Genomic DNA, 13,981 nt, shown 5'->3' on the forward strand with positions numbered 1-13,981 from the left:
GTTTGCTTGATCGTCACAGATTACATCCAGTAGTGTATCTGTCTGCCAGCTGTCAACAACAAACCAAAGATGAACTTCCCAGACTGATTTATTGCAAAGTTTTATTGGCTTATATAATAAACAATTATCCATCTACTCACAAAAGAATGTGCTATCATGCTAACTCTATTTACTCTCTCTCTCTCTCTCTCTCTCTCTCTCTCTCTCTCTCTCTCTCTCTCTCTCTCTCTCTCTCTCTCTCTCTCTCTCTCAGTTAAACCAATCAGATTTTGCCAAGACCTCTCTGAGCCAATCACATCACTGCTGTCAAACTTTTTCAGTTTTCATCACAACCAGTGACGCAACCAGTCTTCAGCCGTCCCGCTCCACATGACAGTCAGCCAGATCTTCAGCCACCGCTCTTCGTCTGCACGACTACCACCAGACTCCATTGGGGGTGTGGGTGGGAGGTATTCCTGTACAGCTCATGGCATCACTACTTAAATAATGATGTCATGACTGGGGTTGAATAGCAAAAGACTTGCTTTCTTATAGTAGATTTGTCAATACCTTAATTTCATTACTCTTTAAGCCTCTTTTTCCGTCTCTCCTGATTGATTGGGGACCGCTGATCTAAAGTACTAGTAATAAATTGATTGGAGTGATGAGGGGAGATGATTAGAGCAGAGTGAGACCAGGAAACAGGAGCCTGGCTGATGTCATACTTTTAAGAATAAAGTGAGCTGAAATTGATTAAGGGCCTCAAAGAGAACCCAGCAGCTGTGCATTAAAGGAGAGTTTCACCAGTATGATACATGTGTACAAGTCAATTATTATTATTATTATTATTATTATTATTATTATTATTATTATTATTATTATTACAACATTACTACTGTCTGCACTTTGAAGAGCAGAATCACTGTTAGTTTGTTGATGACACAGCATCATCAGTTACCAGGAGTCTGTGTCCAATTTCTCAAATGAGTTGCATCACATCACTTGACATTTTCTGAAAATTAGCAATCGTTACACAAAAGCTACGGTCATTCAGTCACTCAGCCAAGACTGAGTGACATTATTCTTTTATGTGCACTTACATTTGTTTTCAGAACACTGTGAATACTCCCATCCCACCCATTGAGATAAGACATTAGCAACTACATGTGACGCCTGTCCCCTGCAGGGGGAGGATATGTCTCTTCTGAAAGTACAAAATAAAGACACAAGCTTCTCCAAAATGATCACTACTGCAGCACAACAGCAGTGCCAGAGCTGCTGTTTAACCCAAATGAGGGTAAATGCAATCTTGGATCAGAATTAAATCAACACATAATGTGCTTTCTGTTTAAAAAAGGAAAGTACATCAGAAGAGTGCGCTACAATTCAGCACTTTTTTTTTTTATTGCAGTTTATATCCAAATTGCTTCTATACTCAAGAGCTCCAGTCATTTGGTAGCTGCTTAAGACTCCCCCCTCCCCTCTTTAATTACGTGCAGTGCATTTAACTCTCGGCTCAGGTTTGGCAGTCTGTCTGCTGTCTGTTAAATAAAACATGAAGCGTCTATTTCTGTCCTCTCCAAAAACACTGTGCTCAGGAAGTGACAGCCGCTGCTGCTTACGTCTTACCTGGCCTGTTGTCATGTCAAACATACATCAGTTACATCATTTGATGCCTGAACTTTGATTAATGAACTTGTGTTTTCTTCCACACACATTTCTGTTTATAAAAGAAAATTCTTATTCATTATTGCGGTTAAATATCATGGCTGATGGTGGTGAAGCCTAAATTATTGAGTGACTGAATTTAGATATTGCCACCAACGTGAAACTGGAGTTCAGTGACCATCCACTCACCGAGGGCAAGCCCAGAGGGGTGGCCAGCGGGTGGCACAGCCCCCTCCTCTGGAGCCTGATTGGCCACCCAGGTCACCCCTACCTGAGTGAGACGGTGATGGGGAGTTGTCTGCTTACAGTCAGAGCCTCTGTATGAAGTGGCTATTACCATTTAGTCATGGAAAGTGAAACAGATAAAGAAAAAGATGTTACAGCACACTAGTGAACAGCTGATGTGTCCTGGTTTGTTCAGGGAAAACAGAGACAGATGATCCTTCTGATCGTTCAGCAGGCTGTTCTCTGTCTTTACTACACAGAATTCATCTCTTGCTCTTCATTTACACAGTTTGTTTCTTCTCCATAATAATCCTCCTAGTTACAAATTAAGATTTCGCATTACAACATGAAGACTTGTATATTAAATTTACAACGTATGATTGTGCAAATGAGATAACACACACTACCACCCTGTTTTACACAGGAAAAGAGGATGCAGGAGGCCGTTCTCTGTCTAAGGAGCCCCTACTACAACTAGAGCTCACTTTAGTGCATACTCCCTCATGTGGGGTAACTGAGTAACTCCACGTATCTAACATTACAACAACACAGTGACAGTGACTGCAAATAGATGCATATGACTACAAAAAGGAGCACAAAGACATGAGATGACTATAAGGAGACAGAGTGACGACAAAGTGATGCAAAACAACCACAAAATGACCACAAAGAGACAGAGAGTGACTACAAAGAGACACAGAGTAACGACAAAGTGATGCAAAACAACCACAAAATGACCACAAAGAGACAGTGACTACAAAGAGACACAGGGTGACTACAAAGTGATGCAAAACAACCACAAAATGATGCAAAATGACCACAAAGAGGTGCAGAGTGATGTAAATTGACTGAGGTGAGTCTGGGTGTCTTTTTTCTCTGTTGGAGAGGTGGGGAACCTTTTACAAGTCTGTGTCCACGGACACGTTGTCTTATAATTTATCCATGTCTGTAGGCTGACTTACTAATAGAAAGTATTTATTGATATTGATATATATTTCTTATTAGACTAGTTAGTTGGCATTTATTTATTACACTAAATAAAGAAAGTAACTATCAATAATGTACAGCTGATTATTGTTAGAAACAAAGTTTGAATTCAAGTCAGGGGTAAAAGTGACATCTCCACTGAGGAATGAGGTTTTGGTTGGCCTCAAGGTAACAGTGGTATTTGAACTGTAAGTGGGGCTTTTGGACCAACTCTGGTGTGAAGTTGGTGCAAATGTAAAACATTTAAATGTTCCAAGAGTCACGCATATACTGATCAAAAATATGTTCGCAAAAGATGGGCAACTTGGCGCTCAGAAACGGCAGGAAATGCGCGCTGCATCCAGACATTACGGCAGGAGAGTCCTCAGGTGAAGGTGCAGGTGATTGACAGGTGAGAGAGGCGTCGCATCAGGAGGGATCGCGAGGGCAAAGAGAAGGCATAGACTGGATTATTTGATGAGCCAAGCGGCACAGGTATGGATGCAAGAGGTCGAAAGGAATATTAAGGTAAGATCATTAATATGAGTGTTCATTTGAGTATTAGGAAAGTGTTCGGAAATTTGCGTATCGTTTATTCATCACTTTGAACGATGAATGTCCGCAGAGGTTTCACTCGATGCGAAATGTAGCTGCATAAAATTATAAAATGCCAATATTACTGACTCATGACTGATGGCAACCTGCGAAACTTGTTAGGTGAGCTGTGAAACATCATCTGGAAAATTCAATTCACAGTTCAATGGCCGTGTAACATGGATTAACAAAGTTTCAGATCACTGTTGCACATTCGTTCATCTTTCGTTCTAAATATAAAGCAGTTTGTTGTTATAAAGTCTCATTTTAACACGTCAGAAAGGCAGATTGCAGGTTTACTGTGGGTTTTCCAAGCCAAAAGGGAAAAAATCTTTAAAATGCATGTTGAATATGAAAAACAGACAATAAAAATTACAAAATACAGTTTAATATGCAAATATAATTCTGGCTTTCTGTCCATGAAAACATTTTCTACATTTTTTCAATCTAACTCCTCAATAAGCAACGGTCAGTCATTACAAACGCATGCCATGCAGCCACACATTGTTAAAACTATATTTGAAAATCTGGTGGGGATTCCAAAGTTTCCAGATTTACCAAATATGTCGAGATAAATTTGAAGGAAATGATGTAAAAGGCATCTGATGCAGTGGTACAGCCATCAAAAGTCTTCACTCAGTGAGCTCTTATGATACTCAAACAGTGGATAACAAATATTCATCCTCCTTCAGGACCTCTATGGAGCTGTGCGGTCCCAACATGAGTGAGAGTGCAGGCTCTCTGTGCCAGGTGGAGCCGCTTCCCCACCACAGTGTCCCCCTTTGTCGCCTGCAGGCCTGTGGACACCACATGCACAACCTCCCCCAGCTCACCCACCAGCCGTGGGTCAACCACCCATCCCCGACGGTCGCCTCCAGCCCGGCCGTGGCCCTCCGCCACAGGTTAAATGGGGCCACGGTGGCCAGCTGCAGCAGCCAGGAGTGTCCTGCCTCCAGGCTGGGAGAGGAGGCAGCACTGGCCAGGGGCGTCTGCACAGGGAAGGTGTTGGTGACAGGAGGAGGTGGATACTTTGGGTCCAGGCTGGGGAGAGAACTAGCCAGTCAGGGGGTGTCAGTGATCCTGCTGGACATAAACAAGCCTCCCTGTGATATCCCTGATGGAGCGATCTTCTATCAGGTATGGGACAGTGGAGAGAGACCTGACTAATAACTGAATCACTTTCCCAGATTGAGAAAACCTATTTTTAGCCATGACATTGACAGCTGGCAATGATTATTCACTGATATAGCTGCGGTTACCACGTCTTTATTTCTGGCATTTTGCCCAATAACACTGTCCCTCCACTACTATTTATCTTAACATAGACATGTTAGTTCCTTCACTGCGCCGTGACAAAGAGCAGTTTATAATAGGACCTCATACTAAAGGCTTAGTACCTGGCACATGGTTAAATTGCTGAATATGGGATTTATAAAGATCAGTCAGGTTTTTTTTCTCTCTCTCTTTTGAATTTTTTGCTTTGAAAAGCCTCTTCTTGTGAACTACCAATCAGAATGATGCAGAATGTATATTATTACAAATGCAAATAGAAGAGTTTAAGATTTTTGTGAAGTAATAATCAATGAGCAAATCCCACAACACATTAATTAATAATCCAGACTCAATTCTAATCACAAAAATGGTTTAGAATAATAATTAGAACATATATATTTAATGCAAATGTGTTGCATTTGCATTGTATTGCATGTATATTATTTTTTGGCATTTCTATTTCTGTTGCTGTTTTTTAGATTTTAAGCCATGCAAACAAAACCCAAACCATCTCAAAAACACATGACATCCTTTATTTCTCATCTCATATTCAATGAGAAAGGCATTGTTTCTTGGTTTTTAATGGCCAGGCTCTTGTAGCAAACCAGTGCGGTCCTGCTTGCAGCAACATGCTTCACTGGTTTGAGTTATAAAGCACATGAAATACACACTATGTGTTTTTCTTCTAACTTAGTGTCGGTTCTAGTATTTCCTCACCTCAGCCAGTGTCAGTATGTGTCTCTGGTTAGTCTGCGTGCAGGCTGGAAACAGACACAGGTGAGTGATCCGCCTCAGAGTGCCAGCTGCTGACTGGGTCAGAGAGGGTGGAGACATGATTCAGGTTTCACCTGCAGGCCTCATGGCACACTTACTTTAATTACAACTGTTTTTCATGGGATAGTTATCGGCTCATACCCCCACATGTACTCTGAACCTGCAACACTGAACTTTTTAACTGTGTTGAGAATATGCAACACAGTATTAGCTTTGAAAAACAATATTTAACTATCTGTGGACGGCTGTCTGTCTTTTGTAAGAACTGATTAAGATAAGTGTCCTCCGAGTTGGCATGAATGAACTGAGGGTTGTTTTCTTCCCTTTTTCTTACAGAGTGACATCCGGGACTATTCCTCCCTCTACAAGGTGTGTGAAGGGGTTGACTGTATATTCCACACGGCGTCTTACGGCATGTCCGGACCAGAACAGGTGACTTCCCTTCATGCCCTTCAAACCCTCTGAATCAGTGAAATTATCCTCCCTGTATAACTGCTCGCTGTGGATAAGGAGCGCATGGCAGAAAGTTTTCTTTATCTTAACTCATCCAACTCATCTAATTGATTTAGTCAGCACAAACACAGCTGGAAAATCTCCTGATGCCTCATTAAAAATACCAGATTTTGTAGTCACAAACGCCGTTCTGGTGCTTGGTAGTCATCTTGCCTAGCTGTCACTACACTGTCATCCCTTTCTCCTCTTGCTGAGAAACTCAGCTCCCATACAAGGACCTGTAATCTGAACTACCTCACTTTGACCGCTATTATTAGATCACAACCTCAGTCTCAAGTCCCATGTTAAAAGGCGAGTTCAGTCCTGTTTGTCATATTTGGCAAATGTCTCCAGAAGTAGATCCTTTAGGACTATTAAGTTATTCATGCTTCTGTAACTGCCTGTCTTGATTACAGACGATTTTCATATATTTCTTCACAAAATTCAGTTCTGAGAATTTTTGAGGTGAGAAATCAGTTTTGAATACTGTCAGTTCTGTGAAAACTGATGAGCATTTTGGAGTTGAGAAGCTCCATAAGGGCCTGCAAGGGTAGCTAGCTAGCCAGCCTGCCAGTCACGCTCAGAGACCCCTCTTACCCCACCAGCCAACAATGGCAGAGGAAAGACAGACCCACAACTGAAAGATATATTTAATTTTGGACCATTTAATTTCTTCATGCATTTTATTGAAATTATGCATCTATTGCCAGTTAATCTGGTTCCTTCCAGTCATCAGATAGGTGTTTGCTGGCTTGTTTGTGTGTGTGTGATAGAGCAAGTAGCCATGATCTAAGATAAAGTGTCAGGAGCTGTCGTCCAGCATGCGGACAAATCAGCGCTGATAAGGATTTCTGTTATCAACCAATAACGCACGATGAGGTGTACATACAGTAAGCTGCTTACAGCACAGAAAAGAGTGACACAAGAGGCGATAAGGAGGGCTGTGTTAGATAGAAAAGGCGTGGTTACATCTTTCTGTCTTTCTGTCTGCCAGCTGAGGAAGGAGCAGGTGGAGTCAATCAACGTTGGCGGAACCAATAATGTCATTAATGGTAAGAATACATGCGACAATTGTCTTATTTATATAGTCAACATCATGCATCCAACTTACACTGTGGTCTGATTAATTCTGAATGGCATCTCAAATCTGTAAATACATAGAAATAATGGTAAACAGACGCCTTTACATGTCAGCATGCATTGGTCCATTGTGTGTTTTTCATTAAGCTCGCTTGGCTAAAATGTTAAAATATGGGAGCAGAGATATTTCTAATGCTTAATACAATTCATGTCTGCAATAGAAAAGTCAGAAGAAAATTCTTTTTTCTCTTTTTATTTCTAGGATTGATTGCAGACTGAAATAAATTCTAATTCTCTCTTTCAGTGTGTAAGGAGAGAGGCATCCCCAGGCTGGTGTATACCAGTACCATCAATGTGGTGTTTACTGGGAAACCAATTGAGGAGTGTGATGAGGCCTCAATGCCGTATGTGCCCCCTGATGTAGTGAGTAAAAAAAAGCATATGTGTATATGATAAAACCATATCAACTGAAATGTTACCCATTAATTACCCAAGCAAGACCAAAATTTCTAAATATCTCATACGTTTGCCAACAGTTAGGTGTTTGCAGTGCTTGAGAGGGTCGTATAATACGACCATGTTTCTTTCTGCTCCAGCACATCGACCACTACTCCAGAACTAAAGCGATTGCCGAGCAGATGGTCCTCTCTGCCAACGGAGGCTCCCTGAGAGGTATGAAAGCGATCTGTGTGCGATAATGACAACATAATAAAACGCAGAATTATGTGAAAAGGGAGCGCAAGGAAGACTGCAACCAGCTTCGGGTTTCTGTGTAAAAGCCAAATGTTTGTGAAGAAGAGCGAAAATGAGAAACACTGAGGCACTGGTTGCCATGGAAACTGGAGTGTGCAATCCAGTGCAACACCAGTGACGCCAGTATAAATGCAGAGCTGGACAGAACGGTCCCAGTTTGCAGTGCACGGTCCATGTGGCTGTTTTACAGTTTTCTCATACATTACGATGGGTTTCAAGTTCCTCCACGTTCTTTACATTAACAGGTGTGGAGCCTCCTTCAGTGTAACCCCACACCCGATCAGCGGCCATCACCCCATACGTTCAATTAAGCTTAGAGCTAAGAGCTGTCTCATTATGTACCACAGGTTGAAGTTTACCTGTCTGCCACAGGAGGATTTGGTTTGCTTGTTTTTTCCACTGAGAGGTCTGGTGGCATAAAGACACCTTTTACTCAGTCATCACACTTTATTTTTTTTGTACTTTGCTTAATTCAGTGCTGCTTTACACCTCTGCGGGAAACATTTTGACGAGTATAGTCACTTTTCACATTAAGATTAAAAATACTTTAAAAGATCAACACTCATTTGTGTAGCAGAACTTTGTTTTTCCTCTTTACTACCCCACCAATCATCTCACACGATCATCTCATCTGTCGAATAATGTAATATATCATGATGTATCACTCACTGAGGCCGCGGTTGTTTGGAATGAGTACTTTTACTTTTGATACCTCAAATCTATTTAGCTGATAGTACTTTTGTACTTCTGCTTAAGCAGGAGTTTAAATGCAGGTAGCTCAGAGCCTAACCAGGTAAAAGATCTGAGCACTTCTACCTGACAATTAGCATCAAGCTTAAACATACAAAACACATAAATGCTTGTCTTCAGTGAGGCTTTAAATCCTCTCTCGTGCAGGTGGAGGCCTCCTCCGGACCTGCGTCCTGCGGCCCTGTGGCATCTACGGACCAGATGAGAGGAGGCACCTTCACAGAGTGATGGTGAGAGACTCAACGCAAACAAAATGCATATATGTTGTCTTACAATCAAGGTGATTTCCTTTTGTGTTGGAACTGGAAAAAATGTACATCTTGGAGTGTCTGAAGCCTCCCTGGCAGAATGTGTTCCTGCCTGAAGACTTTACATTATTGATAGAGCTTTGCAGGCATCCTGTTACAGCCGCCTTTCTTTCAGTCTGTCCTCTGCGAGGCGGCAGTGCAGTCTGGCTCCACGTGGTTGATTATGCTTTGGGTTTACCGGCGGCCAAGACTTTTTATTTGCTGCAAACTGCAGGTTGCCTTCAACTTTATCCACCAGCCTGGAGTTTTGTGCAAAATATGTGCGTATGCTCAGACATGTTTAAATATATGCTGAAAATACCTGTGTAACTAATGTTGTGATGTCTAAAAATAAAACATGTCCAGCGTATTCACAGATGAACAGACTCCAGAAGGTGTTTCCTGTTTGTCCAATCATTAACTCTCTCTCTCTCTCTCTCTCTGATACCTGCTGTTCCCTCACCTGTCCTGTAGTCGTCCTCAGTGTGTTCCCAGTCATCTGATCCCTTCACTCACCAGCACACCTGTTCCCTATTCCATCAGTCACTCAGCCACATATATACCAGCCCTCTTTCCCCAGCCCTTCTCCAGGTGTCTGATGTGCTGTTTGGCATTAACATTCCAGCTTTTGTGCCTACCTCTTCCTGGTTTAGCCTGTTGGCCCAATGACCTCTTTGTTTTCCCCTCGCTGACTGATCACCTGCTTCCAAACTCTGCTTGTTGGATCAATATCTCTGTTTGCTGAACTGTTCTTGATCTTGCATGTCAGAAGATTGGAAAAAAACAACAACAACAAAAAACATTTAAATTTAGCAAAAGAGGAAGGAAACGCTGACAAAGCACTAGCACTCACGGACAGAAAACACAATGAAGAATGTGTAAAAGGGATTGTTGTAACACAAAAGAAAGTCAAACTGTCTACTTATTGTCCCTCGTCTCTCTCTGTCTCTCTCTCAGGTGAATGTGGAGCGTCGCTTGTTCATTTTCAGGTTTGGTGACCCCCGGGCCCGGATGAACTGGGTGCATGTCGATAACCTGGTGCTGGCACACACGCTGGCAGCCGAGGCGCTCACACTGCAGAGGAGCTTTGTCTCTGTGAGTCAGGACAAACACCCATAGATCCACGTGATTAGACGATAAAACCACACAGGATGAGTCAGACCTAAAGATTCATTTTTAAACCTTCATTTTTTTTGTATCAGCAATTTATGACCTGAATATTGGTTATATTAAACCGAATTGAACTGAAGATGCTAGTCAGCCCTTTTTGCTCTGCACATCACAAAGACCAAAGATGAGATACGGTTAGCGCTCTAGCTACTATTATCACTATTATAGTTTAAATAAAGATAATGTACGGTGCCCCCACTGTTTTCTGTTCTTTTGCAGAGTGGGCAGGTCTATTTCATTAATGATGGCGTGTCAGTCAATCTCTTTGAGTGGTTGACACCGCTGGTGAGTTAAATACGAAGTCTGGTGACATTCTGTGTGTTTCTGATTGTCAACAAATTCCATGAAAACAACAATGCCACAGAGCTCCATCGCTGTCCAAAAACTGTTAACTGGGTGACATCTTAACAGTATGAGGTTTGTTTTGGCTGCATCCCACACACACTGCTGGGAATTCTCACATGCACCAAATGTGTATTGATCCACAGATGAAAATAGTTCTTTACACGGGCACTATTTTCTCCCGTTGGGTTAACGTTTCCTGAAAGTTACAGTCACAGTGATTTGAAATATATTTACAGTTCAATTCATCTGAGTTTTGTCAAAACTTAAGTGGAATGAATGTCCCTGTGTTTCATGTAACCGTTGCAGTTTGAAAATCTGGGCTACAGCAGACCGCTGATAACTCTGCCCGTTTCAGTCGTCTGTTTAGCAGGTAGCTCATCTCTCTTCTCTACAATTTGTACCCTTTTCATTTATCCCACAGATATTTTTTATTGTTTAAACAATCTGGTGAGTTGTTGCTGACGCTAACTCTGTTACATCTTCTCTTTTCAGCTAAACTGGTAGAATATTTACATGTCGTTCTGAGACCTGTGATAGACGTGCCTCTCCTCTTCACACAAAGTGAGGTAATTAAGCATCCCTCTGCCTCGTTCTCTTTTAAAACTTTTCATCTGACCTGAATGAACTAAGTGTGGGATGTGTGTGGATCATGACGGCATGTCCGCAGTGTGGAAAGTTACAACGCTGAGGAGATGTGAGTGAACACTTGCACGCACCCTAATGAAAGTCTTGTGTGTTGGAGATAAGTTACCTGCTCTCTGATGAGTAGATTCTTGTTTAAGTCTCTCCCACGACAGTGAGGACAGACTTCATTAAGGCAGGTATTTTCCTATCAGCCCCCCTGCTCCCCCCCTCCCTCATGTGATGCTATCTCTTGTGCATGAATTATGGAAAACCAAAGTGAGCCTTGAATAGATTAAAAATTATTGTCAAATAACGAAATCTCAAAGTTCACTGGAAGCCTTATAATGCACTCTGCTGGTGTGAAGCACTATTAAGATAAAATATTAGAATTGCATCAGGATGAGGGCAGTTTGCAGTAATCCTGCCTGGGGAGGCCTCTATGATGCATCTTAAGGAGCCTCTGTCGCCGCCTGTAGTGTCCTCATGAATGTGTGATGAGGCAGAAACTAAAGCTGAGCCCGTGGGCCTGCACCTGGAGCTCATTCTGTCAGACAGCTGCTGACCGGGGGATCGATGATTGTTCTGTGAATAAAACATAAACTGCTGTGGGTCAGAACAGGAAGTTCAAGATGAGGTTCACAGGAAGTGACCTCAGTACAGTGGCTGTTGCTATAGTGAGCGTAGCCGGGCAGCCTCTCGGCAGGGCTCGAATGATCCGGCCTACTCTCTGGTGAAGGTGCGTCACGTGCAGAGGAGTTTTTCCTCTCATGGGGGAAGATGCAGTTTAAAATGTCAAACCAAGTACAATTTAAACACTGCAGACAGCTGCATCAAGGCTCAGCACTCGGCTGTCTTTTATCTGGATGTGGTTGATGAACTTAAAGGGTCAGTCTGGTGATTAATCCTCGGTGCCATTAAAACACATTAGTGAACCACACTGTTCCACTGGAAGGCGTGTTCATTCGTTCTGATGAGCGTGAGCACCGTAGTTTATTTTGATTTGATACGTACATCATCATGCTGCAGTAAATACTGACCAGAGCACCAAATGTGTATTCTTCCTCAGCTGAAATAGTCCCCAGTAAATGCGCTATTTGCCTGTTAAAGTGCCCAGCTGTTTTAGGAAATCCATTGTTAGGATTATGAACAAATGAGGTCTCAAATATTTGACTCAAGTAGGATTTTAAATGCAAAACTTTTACTTGTAAGGGTGTTTTCTTTCTTTCCTTCTTTCTTTTTCTTTTTTTACATTGACGTATTTGTACTTTCACTTAAGGATTTAAATATTTCTTCTACCACTGCTGGAAGGCAAATTTTCTGTCCTTTGCTAGGTACTGATAAAGAGCAACGCATCACTACCACATTACAAACTACTTTACATATGTGTCAAAAAGGCTTCTTAATGCAGATTTGGCAGTAAAAATACCCAGCTACTGGAAGGAAATATTCAGTCAGGATGAGTGTCAGGTCAGACTGGATGAGCAGGGCTCAGCAGCTTGTGGCTGTAGTGTGTCTAACAATGATGAAATGCCGGTAGATCAGTGTCATACAGCAGAACTCTGAAGAAGCAGTTTTACATCATGAGAGAGGAAGAACTGACTCTTGCCGGAGGATGAAAAGCTGTGAAGGAGTTTTAAAGAACTCATGGCCCGCAGGTGTCAGTCTGAATTCTTCCATCACATGCAGACACCTTATCCCGGGGCGGTAAGAGGATGCAGTAACTGGAGGCATCCATCAGTCACGGGCTATCAGAATGTAAAACCACGTTTGCCAAACTGAGGTTAATGTGAACCATTAGCTTGACAGTATGACCTTTAACTCTGTCTGTGCAGCAGCTTCAGCCTTCTGTCGATGATTTTTTTTTTTAACATTTAACACAACGCACCGGTTTCTGCTGCAGGTGAGGAGCATAACAGTGAGCCACACCTTCAAGATAGACAAGGCCCGTCGAGAGCTGGGTTACAGTCCGAAGCCGTACAACTTGGTGGACTGTGTGGAGCGGTACCTGAAGACCAGACAGCCTCGCTCCAGCTGGTCTCCTGTCAGCCTCCCCTGGACCTCCCAGCTGCCCCGACCCCTCGCCCTGCTGCTGCTGCTGCTGCTGCTGGGTTTCAGTCTGGTGCTACTGATGCTATCCTGCATCCTCTGTCAGAACTAAGCAACTTTCACTGGCAAATACTGGATGGACCGCTGCACAATTAGCTGCCTCGTGTGATGATGTATTCTCACCACATGTGACTTATTAGCGAAGCTCACCAGATGCAATAAAATATGCCTTACAAATAAGTCTTCAGAACATCAGGTTATGTTATTCCTAATTTTTCAGAGACCATCATTTCTTCTACCTTTCTGATGTTGGTACTGTATATGTGTGTCTGACTGAAAAGTGATGAAGCTACCAGGCTGCTGAAATGTATTAAATCTGAGTTGTGTGAATGTTCTGGATTTTTCTACAGCTTGAAGTTACTATGCTATATTTATCTTTGTATTACAAATATTTAAAATTTGATTGATCGCATTTAAAGCTTGCTTCCAGCTCCTATGATAAAGATTTGTTGTGATGTACACATCTTTAGGGTTTGATTATTATTTAATTAGAATTTTTTGTACACTTTTAGCAATAAAAGCATTAACAATTAAAACCAATGACCATTTTATATGTACAATAAGCACATTCATTTATAAGTTCCCTCTTTCTTCTACTTATAAGTGAAATCTTTAATGAGGGAAAAGCGTATTTTTGATGAAAATGCATATCTATTAAATAAATGTATTATCCAAGACAGTGTCAGATGTTTTGTGTGAGCTGCCACAAGAGGGCGCACTTGCACTATCTATGATTTCCCAAGTTGAAACGTGACTGAATGTGGCGTATTTCTGCCAGAGATTGCTTGGCATGCAGGCGTGGATGTTTTTACGTATGTAAGGCCACGTCATAACCGACTACAGAGTCGGTGTATGAATATGTTGGTCAGAGCATATCCGCAAAAAGTAAAGAGTGC

At 42.1% G+C, this 13,981-nt stretch overlaps 1 protein-coding gene across 1 annotated transcript; it reads left to right on the forward strand.

Annotated features, from left to right (window-relative positions):
- The first annotated feature begins 369 nt into the window (after positions 1–369).
- On the forward strand, positions 370–13,137 carry sdr42e2 (short chain dehydrogenase/reductase family 42E, member 2). Its single transcript, XM_070980699.1, has 12 exons — positions 370–449; positions 4,125–4,569; positions 5,815–5,910; positions 6,965–7,022; positions 7,355–7,473; positions 7,647–7,722; positions 8,701–8,783; positions 9,798–9,935; positions 10,230–10,295; positions 10,662–10,725; positions 10,848–10,921; positions 12,880–13,137. Exons 1-12 carry the CDS (start codon positions 370–372, stop codon positions 13,135–13,137), a joined length of 1,557 nt encoding a protein of 518 aa, XP_070836800.1.
- The last annotated feature ends 844 nt before the right edge of the window (positions 13,138–13,981 follow it).

The sequence above is a fragment of the Chaetodon trifascialis genome, chromosome 15, assembly GCF_039877785.1.
Source record: "Chaetodon trifascialis isolate fChaTrf1 chromosome 15, fChaTrf1.hap1, whole genome shotgun sequence".
Classification (NCBI taxonomy): Eukaryota; Metazoa; Chordata; class Actinopteri; order Chaetodontiformes; family Chaetodontidae; genus Chaetodon; species Chaetodon trifascialis.